Genomic DNA, 14,691 nt, shown 5'->3' with positions numbered 1-14,691 from the left:
ACTACAAATAACTCAATTTCGTTTCTTTTTATGGCTGAGTAATATTCCATTGTATATATGTGCCGCATCTTCTTTATCCATTCATCTGTCGATGGACACTTAGGTTGCTTCCATGTCCTGGCTATTGTAAATAGTGCCACCATGAACACTGTGGTACATGGCTCTTTTTAAATTATGGTTTTCTCAGGGTATATGCCCAGTAGTGGGATTGCTGGGTCATATGGTAGTTCTATTTTTAGTTTTTTTAAGGAACCTCCACACATATACATATGTCCCCATATCTCTTCCCTCTTGCATCTCCCTCCCTCCCACCCTCCCTATCTCAGCCCTCTGGGTGATCACAAACCACCGAGCTGATCTCCCTGTGCTATGTGGCTGCTTCCTACTAGCTATCTGTTTTACGTTTGGTAGTGTATATATGTCCACGCCACTCTCTCACTTTGTCCCAGCTTACCCTTCCCCCTCCCCGTATCCTCAAGTCCACTCTCTAGTAGGTCTGCGTCTTTATTCCCGTCTTACCCCTAGGTTCTTCATGACATTTTTTTTTTTAGATTCCATATACATGTGTTAGCATACGGTATTTGTCTTTCTCTTTCTGACTTACTTCACTCTGTATGACAGACTCTAGGTCTATCCACCTCATTACAAATAGCTCAATTTCGTTTCTTTTTATGGCTGAGTAATATCCATTGTATATATGTGCCACATCTTCTTTATCCATTTATCCGATGATGGACACTTAGGTTGTTTCCATCTCTGGGCTATTGTAAATAGAGCTGCAATGAACATTTTGGTACATGACTCTTTTTGAATTATGGTTTTCTCAGGGTATATGCCCAGTAGTGGGATTGCTGGGTCATATGGTAGTTCTATTTGTAGTTTTTTAAGGAACCTCCATACTTTTCTCCATAGTGGCTGTACCAATTCACATTCCTACCAGCAGTGCAAGAGTGTTCCCTTTTCTCCACACCCTCTCCAGCATTTACTGTTTGTAGATTTTTTGATGATGGCCATTCTGACTGGTGTGAGATGATATCTCATTGTAGTTTTGATTTGCATTTCTCTAATGATTAGTGACGTTGAGCATTCTTTCATGTGTTTGTTGGCAATCTAAATATCTTCTTTGGAGAAATGTCTGTTTAGGTCTTCTGCCCATTTTTGGATTGGGTTGTTGGTTTTTCTGATACTGAGCTGCATGACCTGCTTGTAAAGTTTGGAGATTAATCCTTTGTCAGTTGCTTCATTTGCAAATATTTTCTCCCATTCTGAGGGTTATCTTCTCGTCTTGTTTATGGTTTCCTTTGCTGTGTAAAAGCTTTGAAGTTTCATTAGGTCCCATTTGTTTATTTTTGTTTTTATTTCCATTTCTCTTGGAGGCGGGTCAAAAAGGATCTTGCTGTGATTTATGTCATAGAGTGTCCTACCTATGTTTTCTTCTAAGAGTTTTATAGTGTCTGGCCTTACATTTAGGTCTTTAATCCATTTCGAGCTTATTTTTATGTATGGTGTTAGGAAGTGTTCTAATTTCATCCTTTTACATGGAGCAGTCCAGTTTTCCCAGCACCACTTATTGAAGAGGCTGTCTTTTCTCCACTGTATGTTCTTGCCTCCTTTACCAAAGATAAGGTGCCCATAGGTGCATGGGTTTATCTCTGGGCTTTCTATCCTGTTCCATTGATCGATATTTCTGTTTTTGTGCCAGTACCATACTGTCTTGATTACTGTAGCTTTGTCATATAGTCTGAAGTCAGGAAGCCTGATTCCTCCCGCTCCATTTTTCTTTCTCAAGATTGCTTTGGCTATTTGGGGTCTTTTTGTTTCCATACAAATTGTGAAATTTTTTGTTCTATTTCTGTGAAAAACGCCATTGGTAGTTTGATAGGGATTGCATTGAATCTGTAGACTGCTTTGGGTAGTATACTCATTTTCACAATGTTGATTCTTCCAATCCAAGAACATAGTATATCTCTCCATCTGTTTGTATCATCTTTAATTTCTTTCATCAGTGTCTTATAGTTTTATGCATCCAGGTCTTTTGTCTCCTTAGGTAGGTTTATTCCTAGGTATTTTGTTCTTTTTATTGCAATGGTAAATGGGAGTGTTTCCTTAATTACTCTTTAAGATTTTTCATCATTAGTGTATAGGAATGCAAGAGATTTCTGTGCATTAATTTTGTATCCTGCTACTTTACCAAATTCATTGATTAGCTCTAGTAGTTTTCTGGTAGCATCTTTAGGATTCTCTATGTATAGTATCATGTCATCTGCAAACAGTGACAGTTTTATTTCTTCTTTTCCGATTTGGATTCCTTTTATTTCTTTTTCTTCTCTGATTTCTTGGCTAAACTTCCAAAGCTATGTTGAATAACAGTGGTGAGAGTGGGCAACCTTGTCTTGTTCCTGATCTTAGTGGAAATGCTTTCAGTTCTTCACCATTGAGAACAATGTGGCTATGGCCTTTATTATGTTGAGGTAGGTTCCCTCTATGTCTACTTTGTAGAGAGTTTTTATCATAAATCGGTGTTGAATTTTGTCTAAAGCTTTTTCTGCATCTATTGAGATTATCATATAGGTTTTATCCTTCAATTTGTTAATATGGTGTATCACACTGATTGATTTGCGTATATTGAAGAATCCTTGCATGGAAGGCGGATTCTTAACCACTGGACCACCAGAGAAGTCCCTCCTATTTCTTTTTGTGTGTTACTTTGTGGAAATAAAACAATGTCATCCAAAAAGAAATGGTAAAATACCAAAAAAGAATGATGTCATGGCTTAATGTTAAATCCTCTCATTTAAAAAAATTAACCTTTGAGGTTTCAATTTCCTAAACCAGGGGCTGGCATACTTTTTCTGTAAAGGGCCAGATAGCAAATATTATAGGGTTTATGGGCCAAAGGTCTCTGTTGCAACTACTCAGCTCTGCCAATATACCAGTAATATATAAATGAATAAGTAAGGCAGTGTTCAAAAAAAAATGTTATTTATAACAAGGACCTGGCCCTCTGATGATAGTTTGTTCTGGTTCCAGACAGTTTTATATATTTTTTTGACCTTGAGCTAATTCTCCAAATTCCTTGAAAACCACAGAGACCATTATCATTATAACCCTTACTACAAAACTTTGAATCCTATCTTTTATCAGTTTAGTACATTTAATATTTTCTCTCCTAGTCCTTCTATTATCTGATACAAATAGAAACCACAGAGCCCCTTTTCAGCTTAAATACCTTTTGGACAACAGTATAAAGAAGTGTTTATAAAAAAAACTTATTCTTACAGTATAAATATGTGTCACTTGCCTGAATACCAAAGGGCTGATCTCTGATGTTCATGTCATCTTTGGCATATCTATTAAGGAGAGAAAACGTACAAACTCAATATTAAGAACAATTTAATAATTAAACTAAAAATAGTTTTATAGTTCTGAGTAAATTATGAAATGTACGACTTCAATAAATAAATAGAACAATAAAATCTATTTAGTATTTGCAAACACCACTTCATTATTAAGTATCCAGTCTGATGATCTGTGATTTAAAAAAATGAAAAAAATAAAAATAGAACTAAAGACTATAATCAACCAAATGAATTGCATAAGACAAATCATTAAAAATAACCTTTCACATTAGTTGCTTTCTCTAATGAATAAAAAGGCAACATAAGATGGGATATTATCTAAATTTAATGATACACATTTTATCTTAAAAGAAAACCAGCTCTTACTTTTCTCGTGGGGCCCCTTTTTGCCATTCAAATTTGTATTCAGTCTCTCCTTCTGTTTCTTCTTTCTAAAAACATTCATTAAAGTCTTTCAATTTTTCCATAAAATTACAATCTATTGCAAATAAATCCAAACATAGAAAACAGTACTTTACCTCTTTGTTTTCTTGATTGCATATCAAAAACATGGGAGGAAAAAAAGGTAGGTCAAGTTAAAAACTTCAACATAAAAGTCTGCTATCATATACGACACTATGATATCACGGTATTTAATTTTAACTTGTAAGAATGTATTAGTTTGACTTTTTTCTTTCATAAGATAAAATTCAAATCACTGAAGGATAAAAAACAGTGAATAAGAAATAGTGTTTAATAAGCACACTTATTTCTAGTCTTTAAACTTTTCTATTTTTCATTGACAGTGAATATTATGCTTTGTATTTACAAGTATACTCAGTAAGAAGGACTAAATACACAAATTATAAAAGAATAAATGTAATTCTGGTGATGTTGAGATTATTTTCCTCCCCAAAGGACAAGTCATGAAATTATTACTAGATTAGACAAATATTTTTAGTATTTATTCTACTGTATTTTTTTTTTTTTTTTTTTTTTTGCACTACACGGGCCTCTGACTGTTGTGGCCTCTCTCTCCCATTACGGAGCACAGGCTCTGGATGCACAGGCTCAGCGGCCATGGCTCAGGGGCCTAGCTGTTCCGCGGCATGTAGGATCTTCCCGGACCGGGGCACGAACCAGTGTCCCCTGCATTGGCAGGTGGACTGTCAACCACTGTGCCACCAGGGAAGCCCTATTCTACTGTATTGATTGCAGTATTTAAAAAAATTATTTTACAAAATTAATAGCAATTTTAAAAGATGAAGAGCAACTTCTAAACAATGTTTGTCATAACAGTTCTCAATCTTTACTTGCAAACACATCAAAGACTTAAAAAAAGGAAATGACCAAGTACCTTTTTTAGCCCCTGGTGGAGCCTCATACATGAAATTAAGGCCATTCTTTACACGTTCATCTCCCATAAGCAATCTAAATAAAACAAGACATAAAGTTAGCAATTTTTTGTAGGAGGAAAAAATTACAGAAAAACTGTCCCTCCATACCCCTAAATCCTAAGGGAATTAAGATTAAAATATTTTTATTAGAGATAAAGTTCCAGAAGTTTACTCCACTGATTAGATGACATCTGAAATATCTGACTGGAAATTCCAACAGTGCTGCCTCTTTAGTAACTAGTTGTAAATTCTGAGACTTCCTCATTACCTGAGAGATCCCGGCACTCCCAACTGAAATGAGGGAAAAAATGCCATGCTTCCCCTCACATGCTTTTCTTAAACTTTGAAATGCTGTGGAAATAGGGACAACTTTGAAATCCTATACGCCAACACAAATTTGGAATTAAGTTAAATAGTGCCAACATTTTTCATTAATTGTGAGGAATCAAACAGTTCTAGGAAAATGAGTCTCTCTGGAATTTCTTTAGGAAGGCAAATCCAATTAATTCTTAAAAGAGTCAAAGGTAATAAGAGAATCAAATTCTTTAGCGAGGCCAATGAAGAGAGAATAAAGATAATCTACAACAGGTTAATTACTATGATGGACTGCTGCATCTTAAAAATCATTTTCTTTCTTTTTTTTTTAATAAATTTATTTTGTTTATTTATTTTGGCTGCATTGGGTCTTTGCTGATGCGTGCAGGCTTTCTCCAGTTGCAGTGAGCGGGGGCTACTCTTCGTAGCGGTGCGCAGGCTTCTCGCTGCTGTGGCTTCTCTTGTTGAGGAGCACGGGCTCTAGGCACTCAGGCTTCAGCAGTTGTGGCTCACGGGCTCTAGAGTGCAGGCTCAGTAGTTGTGGTGCACAGGCTTAGTTGCTCTGTGGCATGTGGGACCTTCCCAGACCAGGGCTCGAAACCGTGTCCCCTGCATTGGCAGGTGGATTCTTAACCACTGCGCCACCAGGGAAGCCCCTCATTTTCTTTTTTATCATTTCTGTTTTAACACCAAAAGTTCCCTGTTTGGGTTCTGTTTAGAGAGATATGCTGTGCTTTTTAGAAAAAAAGCTCTGCTACAAATTGAATCAACGGTCAAGTTAAAGCTTTAATTCACAAGATCCAAGTAAAGTACTGATTATAAAGAAGAAGGCTAAAGAGTGAACAGAATTTCCTCTTATTTGGAAAAGGCTATCACAAAGGATAGCCTACATGATTATAGTTCCTCACTTCTTATTCCCACTGGTGTTTACAAAGAATTGTAAAAGAAGAAGAGGGCAAAAGGATGACAGGATCTACCTCTATACAGTGGGATATTATTCAGCAATAAAAGGGAATGAACTACTGACACATGCTACAACATGGATGAACTTCAAAAACACTGAAAAAAATGTTTTTAAAAATACATTTAAAATTTTTTAATTTTTAAATTTTAAATAATTATATTAAATGAAAGAAGCCAATCGCAAAAGACCACATATTGTATGATCCCATTTATATGACATTTCCAGAATAGGTGAATATATAGAGACAAATAAATTAGTGGTTACTTAGAGCTGAGAGGTATTAGGGGGTACAGGGTCTGGAAATGGGGAGTGACTGCTAATGGGTACAAGATTTCTTTTTCGGATGATGAAAATGTTCTGAAATGAGTTATGGTGATGGCTCCAAATTCTATAAATACACTTAAAACCAACATATACTTTAAAGTATATAAATTATATCTTATATTAAATTAACACCATTTAAAAAATTAAAATGGACCATGTGAAAAGCTCAACATCACTAGTTATTAGGGAAATGTAAATTAAAACCATGAGATATCACGTTGTAGTCATTAGGATGCCTATTATCAAAAAAAAAAAAAAAAGAAGGAAAATAACAAATGTTGGCAAGGATGTGGAAAAACTGCATTGCTGGTGGGAATGTAAAATGGTACAGTCCCTATGGAAAACTGTTGGGTGGTTCTTCAACAGCCAAACACAGAATTACCAGATGATCCAGCAATTCTACTCCTAGGTAATACCGCAAGGAACTGAAAATAGGGAGCTGGACAATATGTGTATGCCAATGTTTATAGCAACATTATTCAAAACAGCCAAATGGTGGAAGCAATTCAAGTGTCCACTGATGGATGAATGGGTAGACCAACTGTGGTATACACATACAATGGAATGTTATTTGGCCATAAAAAGGAATGAGCTGTGATACATGCTACAATATGGATGAATCTTGAACATGTTATACTAAGTGAAGTACGCCAGACACAAAAGGACAAATACTGTGTAATTCCACTTATATGGTATACCTAGAATAGGCAAATTCATAGAGACAGAAAGAAGAATAGTGTTTACCAGGGGCTGGAGGGAGGGGGAATGGAGTTATTGTTTAATGGGTATAGAGTTTCTATTTGGGGTAATGAAAAAAAATTTGGAAATAGACAGTGGTAATGGTACCAACACTGTGAATGTAATTAACGCCACTGAACTGCACACTTAAAAATGGCAAATTTTGTTTTATATATTCCCACCCCTGAAAAAGCATTTCATTTATATTGGAACAAAAATAACAAAATCAAAACTGGAATATCAATTTCATTTTGTGCAAAACTCAACAGGTATACAAAATAAAAGGAAAAGCTATGATATTGGCATTTCTGTTTTAACTTCAACTAAAAACCTGTACAGATTCTGTTTTTTTTTTTTTTGCTGTTGACTCTAAGCTGAGTGAAATGTACAGACTTTTGGACATCCTTTTATTTGTTCAGTCAGAATAATAAATGTGATTGTCATCTTTAAAAAAATGTACGTAGGGATCAATATCCACAAACATTAAGAAACATCTAGGACAGTTAAAAACTTAAAAGGGAAAAAAACAGAGTACTAAGGAACAGAATTGGCTATCAAGGACAATACTTTTGAATGAGGAAAAAAAGAAAAATGTAGCAAATCACTCCAAATACTCATAAATTTGCCTTTATATACTCATAAATTCAAACAAACAAACCTAAAAGCAATGAACACACCTAGTGTCCAGATCCTGGTATGTAAATATCTTTCTCCAATAAAAAGAACCAATAAAACTGCTCCAATGCTGGAGCAGGGAAAAATAAAAGACAAATATTTGATGATCCTGTAGTGCCAGGAAGAACTTTTTTTTTTTTTTTTTTAAAAAGGATGGGGCATGTTAAATGGACATAGGAGTCAAGCTGACAGAGCAGGCAAAGGCCAAAACTGGAACAATTTGAGCAAAAAAATAAATAAGAGTATTAGATTATAACCAATTAAATAAATATCTGAGTCCAGGCTGATAGGAATAAATGATTAAATAAATAAGTGAGGGAAAAGGAAAAATCCTCTTTCCAGAAGAATTCAAATTAAACAATGTATAGCAACTGAAATAGAAAATCACTATTAGAATACCACAGTAATAACTGATGCAGGCAAGATCTATCAATGAATACTGACATCAGTGGGCAAAGTTAAGGATATGTGCATAGCTTCAAATATTTCCACCTCCACTATCTCTTCATTGGTGTAACTCAACTATATTGGCTGTTTCCTGAACATCCTCTCCATCTTCCCACCGTGATCATCTTTAATAAGCTTTTACTATATGTAAATCACAGTCTCTCAACGGTAGTGCTACTGACATTTTGGACTTGATCATTCTTTGAGTGCACTGTCGGCTGTTTTACAGCATCCCTAGAATCTACCCACTAGGTGCTGTTATCACCCAACCCCTGAGTTGTGACAATCAAAAAATGTGTCCAGGGACTTCCCTGGAGGTCCAGTAATTAAGAATCCACCTTCCAAAGCAGGGGACACAGGTTCTATCCCTGGTTGGGGAACTAAGATCCCACATGCCACAGGGCAACTAAGCCTGTGCGCTCTAAACCCCACCCGCCACAACCAGACAGCTGGCAAGCTGCAACTACCGAGCCTGCATGCTCTAGAGCCCACACGCCGGAACGAAAGATTCCACATGCTACAATGAAGATCCTGCATGCCGCAACTAAGACCTGATGCGGCCAAAATAAATAAATAACTATATTTTTTTAATTAAAAAAAAAAAAGTGTCCAAACATTGCCACATGTCTGGGCAATAATGGCCCTCAGTTGAGAACCAAAGATCTATATCCTTACCATTCTTCACAGTTCAGCTTAAACGTCACCTCTTTTATGAAGTCTTACCTTGTTATCCCAAATGGAATTATTTTCTTATGCTAGCATGCCACAGTTTTTATAAAGTGTGTTTTCAATCAGTTATTACCTTCAGCCTTGAACTATATGTATGTACATATCCCTTATTAGATTTTCTTGGGGGTAGAGAGAAACTATGCATCACAATTTTATAGGCCACTACAATACCATTTGTTGTCTTACATGAAGTAGGCACTCAATAAAAGTTAATCAGATTAAATAAATTAGTGAGAAAAGTACTTAATTAAACTAAACATTTTATTTCTTTAATTTTGCTCTTGATATACTATATTTTAAAGAGAGTATTTAGTAATAGTTTAGTATTACTTCGCTTAAGTTCCATGTTTTGATGAAATATACGACTGAGTGGAAGAGAAAATATGACCTATTTAACTAAAGCACCACTATTCATTTGCTTGATTAACCAAGAGAAATCAGCTTCAGTGTTAGACCTGCAAATACAAACATAAATGACAATAGCTAAAGGGCAGGTACTGTACCGTAGTAAACCAATGAAGAACTCTAGCTCTGATCCTGCCATTAACAGAACAATGACATGCAGGTCAAATAGAGACACTTCAAATTACTTCTTGAAACTGTCCTGTGCACCTTTTCATTTCAGTGTATGTTGAAGAAATATCTTTGTAAGAGGCCTCAGTAGTTCAAGTATAGACATTTATTTTTCTTCTAAGTTTTGTATAAGTTGGGACTTCTCTATAAACTGTATGTGGAGTCACATCAATCAGTATTTTATGTGAATTATGGGTAAGGTTGGAAAAAGTGCCCATCTATCAATATAAGAGTAAAGACAGTTCACAGGGAATACAATCCTATCATTGGGGCATTCAGTTCAATAAAGCTCATTTAATATATGATTCAGTAAAGGATATTCTCATGCAATTGACTATTCTAAAAACACCAGCATAGTGGAATTTCTTACCTATTATCATATGATTCTTGTTCTTTAAGATATTGTTGCATTAATTCTTCTTGTTTCTTCTTATCATATGATATTTTCTGTTCTGCCATCCATACCTAAATTAGTAAAGTACAAAACTTAAGTAGGAAGTTTGCTCTCTTTTATAATAAAATATAAAATGCTATTGTATATAGTTTACAACATCATCTAATTTGGTCATAATGTCATTATCACAAAACAACAGTTGAAAATCTGATTTGTGCTTTTATATAAGTCCTTAAATATAATCATTGAAAACAGCTAAACTTTCAGGCAAAAATGTCAAACTTGATAACCACGCTGAGCACTTGGGGTACAACTGCTTCTTGCATTCAATCCCTCTGTTGTTGTTTCAGAGATGAGAACAACCATCTCTCTACATGGAATATGTCTAGTCCAAAAAACATACAGGGCACAACCAGTAAGGTTAAATGGCGCCCATGGATGCCAGTGGGTGTCACTGACACCCCAAGAGAGGAGAAATGGAAGACAAATAGGAGAAAAAAAGGAAAGGAGATGAAAGGTAGTTGTAGAAAAAAGGGAAGAGACAAGAGAGGAATCAAAGAGATGCATCTGACGTCCTGCAGTTGCTCAAGGGCACCACCACCACAGGCTGAATGCGTCCCTGTGTGAAATTCTCAGAATCGTAGAAGTGGTGATGGTAAAAAGCCCACACAACTTATGCAGGATATTTAATCATGTTACTTCCAGGTTTAAAAGGTATCAGTGACTTCCCACCTCCTATAAAGTAAAGGACAAAATGTTTGATAACCATTCAACATAAACAGCAAGGCAAAACTTTCTCTCCCAACAAGCTAAGTTTTAGAAGGTAAATTCAAGGAAAAATATTTACACTGATAAAATTATAATTATTAAATGTAGGTGGGGGCAGATAAGTTTGGGGAGAAGGACGGGGGACAAGACTGCCATTATTCAATTTTAGATGCAAAACAGTAGTTATCAGTATTTAATAGTGCTCAGATAGGAAGCTTCTATGGGCACCACAATCTGAGATTAATATGGAGATAAAAGCAAAAATAGAAATGAAAAGAGAGCCCTTCAGGGACAGATATACCAGAAATTTCTTTTGGTATAAGTTTCTGAAAGTTTCTTCCACTGCCTTCATAACATAATATACATGCCATAACCAACATAACATTACCAATGTAATGTTATAGTAGAAGAAAAGTCTACACTTGGGATGGGCAATAAAAGGCACAGTGGAATTTTCACTGTAGCTCAAAATGCAAACAGTTGCAATAGAAAAATGCAAGGTGTCATTGCCTGGTCAAATAATATATTAATAATAACATTCTAATGATTAACATATTCTAACAATAACTACCATTTATTTAAAGCTTTAGATTTTACAAAGTTATTTTACTAGTCTCAATTGCTCAAGAGCTTAAATACATGAATATTTATGATGAGCCAGAATAAAAAGTAGTAAAACATATTCTTGCCTACAAAATACTCAGAATCTGCTAATAGAAAATCATACTAACTTTTCCGTATGTTTAAGATATTTCATAATAAAAAAGACAGGAATTGTGTAAATAAACAGTAACAATACTTGGGCCTGGGCTGAGGGTGGGGGAGGGGGGCATATGGTGACTGTGTTTTTCATAACTTATGTTTTTATATGGTTGCATTTACGCCAATAAATCCTCAGCTGGGAAAAAAATAGTAACAATAAAAATTGATATTTGGAACAGAGTATGTTCAACATGAAGAAATAGAACAAGACAGTGTTCTAGGGGGCAAGGAAGAAGGCTGGTATAATGGAATGCTTTATAGCCAAGTTTTGGTTTTTAGAAGTTCTTTATTTTTTAAATGAAGTAACTATATTCACAGGTAGCCAATATTATTCCTGTTTTGTATATCCTTCCAAAGATGTTCACATGGACATACACATAATATACATAATATACACACATGCATTTTTTGGTCACTCTTTTCATAAATGGTAACATATACAGCATATATATACAATATGCTGTACACAGAGAATATGTATAAAATAAAATTCTATACCATGAAGATCATTCCCAGATCAGTAAACAAAATGCTTTCTTGTTTTCTGGGGGATGGGGTGCTGAAGAATATCATTCTTTTGTGGGGCTGCACCACCATTCATTTAACCAATCTCCTGCTGTACTGATGGGCATTAAGAAATTTCCAATCTTTTACTATTACAAACTCAGCTGCAATAAGTAACCCTGTTACACAAGTAGCTTCATACATGTTAAACAGGATTTTGAAGCGGATCAAAATTTTGCCAAGGGAAAAACAGGGTAAGATATTACCAGCAGAGGGAACAACTCAGACAAAGATCCAGAAGTGTAAAACAGGAATTAAGTAGCTTGATTTTACCAGAGTATAAAATCTATGGTGGGAGAATAGCAGTAAGGCATGAAGAAGGAAAAATAAACTGGAGCCTGGTTACCTGGACTTAATCCTGTAGTATTTTAATAAGGAGCTAGAAGAAATCAGAGTTGTGCTCTAAAATGACTACTCTATGGAAACACCCAAATATTCATCAAATGATAGATAAATAAAATGTGCTATATCCATATAATGGAATTATTCAGCAATAAAAAGGAATGTAATACTGATACATTCTACAACATGAACTCTGAAACATTATGCTAAGTGAAAGAAGGCAGTCACAAAAAAATAACATATTGCATGATTCCATTTATGTGAAATGTCGAGAATAGACAAATCCACAGAAACAAAAAGCAGATTAGTGGTTGACTAGGGCTGGGGAGGGGGAAGGATTAAGGACAAATGGGGAGTGACTGTTAATAGATATGGGTTTGGGGGGCGTGATGAAAATCTTTTAGAACTTTTGTGGTGATGATAAAATTCATAAATATACTAAAAACTACTGAATTGTACACTTTAAATGGGTGATTGTATGGTATGTGAATTATACCTCAATAAAACTGCTAAATAAAAAAATTATTATTCTGATGGCTAGATGGGTAGAGAATGGATGTGAGAGGGGTCAAGACTGGCAGCAGAAAAACCAGTTAGGAAATATAATTGTCTAGGTGAAAGATGATGAGGGTCTAAGCTAAGATACAGGCAGTAGTGACAAGGAGGAGAGATGGATTCAACAGATATCTGAGAGGTAAGACCAATAGAATTTATTAGCTGACAAGATAAAGGAGTTGATGGGAAAGGACGAATCCTGAGTCTCTGGCCTGGGTGACTGGATGAAGGGTTGTGTTACTACCTGTATTTCCTACTGATATGAGAACAGGAAGTATAAAAAGAAGAGCAGATTTAGGATAAAAGGTAAGTTCCATTTCAAGTATGCTGAGTTTGAGATGCCTGTAGGATATCAAGATGAAACTGTCTAGTATATAGCTGTCTTCAGGTGCCTCCAGCTAAGGGGAAAGATCTCGCACTGTAGATTTGAAAGTCAGGAGTAAATAAGGGGTGGTTAAAACTATAAAATTGGCTGTGATTGTTTGGGAAAGCATACAGAGTAAGCAAGACATGGGCCAGGGATGACTCTTGTTACCACCTGTATTTTAGGAGCAGGCTAAGGATAAGGGTGTGTGTAGGGGCAATTAATATTTTATTGAGCACTCACTCTATGTGTTGGGCAGAGTGCTAGGTGGTGGTACTTATTTCAAAGTCTTTATCTACACCATCTTATTTAGTCCTCATAACAATTTTCACAAGTCAAGGCAACTGATAATAATCATTCTTAACTTATAGATTAGGACACTGAGGATCAGGGACATTAAATATTTTGTGTAAGGTCTCAGGGCTAAAAGTGACTGTGCTGGAAAAACAGAATCTAGGTCTGGTTTCAATGCTCATACTCCTCCTACCTCACCATTCTGCTTTCCACTACTATAATACTCAACTCAGTTTTTCTGTACTGGACATAGTAGACCTGTAAGTGGTTATTTAAAAAGCCAAAGTTCAATGAGGTCACCAGACATGATCAAGTGGGATAAAAAGAGTAAGCAAGGTGTGGCTTTATTTCCCTTTTAAGATCTATGTTAAATAGACAGGGAGTCTTCTTTGTACAGGACAGCAAAGCTCAGAAGCCGCGATCTCTGGGATTCGAAAAGTCAACATCAGAATCTGCTGCGGGAAGTTATGAGGAAGCCGGTTATCGGTCTTCATATCTTAAAGATTTACATTCTAGCTGACAAAACCGAAAGAGTACACAGAGCCGCCCGTCTCCTGGCTGATGTACAACAGAATAAACGAAGGCCAGCGGAGAAGGGACGAGAACGCCAGGGCTTTAGGCATGGAGAAGAGGCGACTGTCCCAGGGATCCCAGAGACTCCACCACTCTCACCTCCAGGAACCCCTGGGAACACAGGCGCCAAGGGCCTGCTCCCCGTACTCACTTTCTTGATGTTGGATTTGGAGGCAGGATGAAAGTCCTTCTTGCACATGAAATTGGCGAAGGATTTTCCCATTTTAGAGCCTGAGCTGGGGTAGGCAGCCGCTAGATCTGAGAGCAGCGTAAACAAACTCTGCTGCCTAACCGGAACTGCGCCTCCCGTGGCAGAGGGAACTTCCGGGGTCAAAAGGGACAGCTTCCGGCAATTAGCGCCTGTGGTGCTCCCTCTTCGCCCCTTCCTCCTTTCACTTTGGGCCCCTCGGAGGCCAGGTGAGGGGCGTGCACGGGGGTGGGGCGAGCATAGTAGTTGTTGGAAGCGGGAAGTCGGGAACTGCGGCGCGGCGGCGCCGAGGGGCTCCTGGGAGGGGCTGCTGGGAGGGGCTCCTGGGGGGGGCTGCAGGGAGGGGCTCCTGGGGGGGTGCTGCAGG

The 14,691-nt window shown here is 36.7% G+C and overlaps 2 protein-coding genes across 2 annotated transcripts in view; one reads left to right on the top strand and one right to left on the bottom strand.

Moving 5' to 3' along the window:
- The window catches only part of CIR1 (corepressor interacting with RBPJ, 1), a 39,429-nt gene extending 25,009 nt beyond the window's left edge, over positions 1-14,420 (bottom strand). Inside the window, exons 1-6 of the mRNA XM_029225809.1 lie at positions 14,268-14,420; positions 9,871-9,965; positions 4,696-4,769; positions 3,878-3,888; positions 3,726-3,790; positions 3,302-3,350 (exon numbers count right to left, since the gene is read on the bottom strand). Of these exons, the coding sequence (XP_029081642.1) occupies positions 3,302-3,350; positions 3,726-3,790; positions 3,878-3,888; positions 4,696-4,769; positions 9,871-9,965; positions 14,268-14,339 (366 nt within the window). The 5' untranslated portion in view covers positions 14,340-14,420. The remainder of the gene's footprint in view (positions 1-3,301; positions 3,351-3,725; positions 3,791-3,877; positions 3,889-4,695; positions 4,770-9,870; positions 9,966-14,267) is intronic.
- A 49-nt stretch (positions 14,421-14,469) lies between these two features.
- SCRN3 (secernin 3) overlaps positions 14,470-14,691 on the top strand; it is a 36,785-nt gene continuing 36,563 nt past the window's right edge. Inside the window, exon 1 of the mRNA XM_029225953.1 lies at positions 14,470-14,533. The gene's annotated coding sequence lies outside the window, so the exon portion shown is untranslated. The remainder of the gene's footprint in view (positions 14,534-14,691) is intronic.

The sequence above is a fragment of the Monodon monoceros genome, unplaced genomic scaffold, assembly GCF_005190385.1.
Source record: "Monodon monoceros isolate NGI ecotype Baffin Bay Population unplaced genomic scaffold, NGI_Narwhal_1 Super_Scaffold_16, whole genome shotgun sequence".
Lineage (NCBI taxonomy): Eukaryota > Metazoa > Chordata > Mammalia > Artiodactyla > Monodontidae > Monodon > Monodon monoceros.
This window is presented reverse-complemented; position numbering and strand designations above follow the sequence as displayed.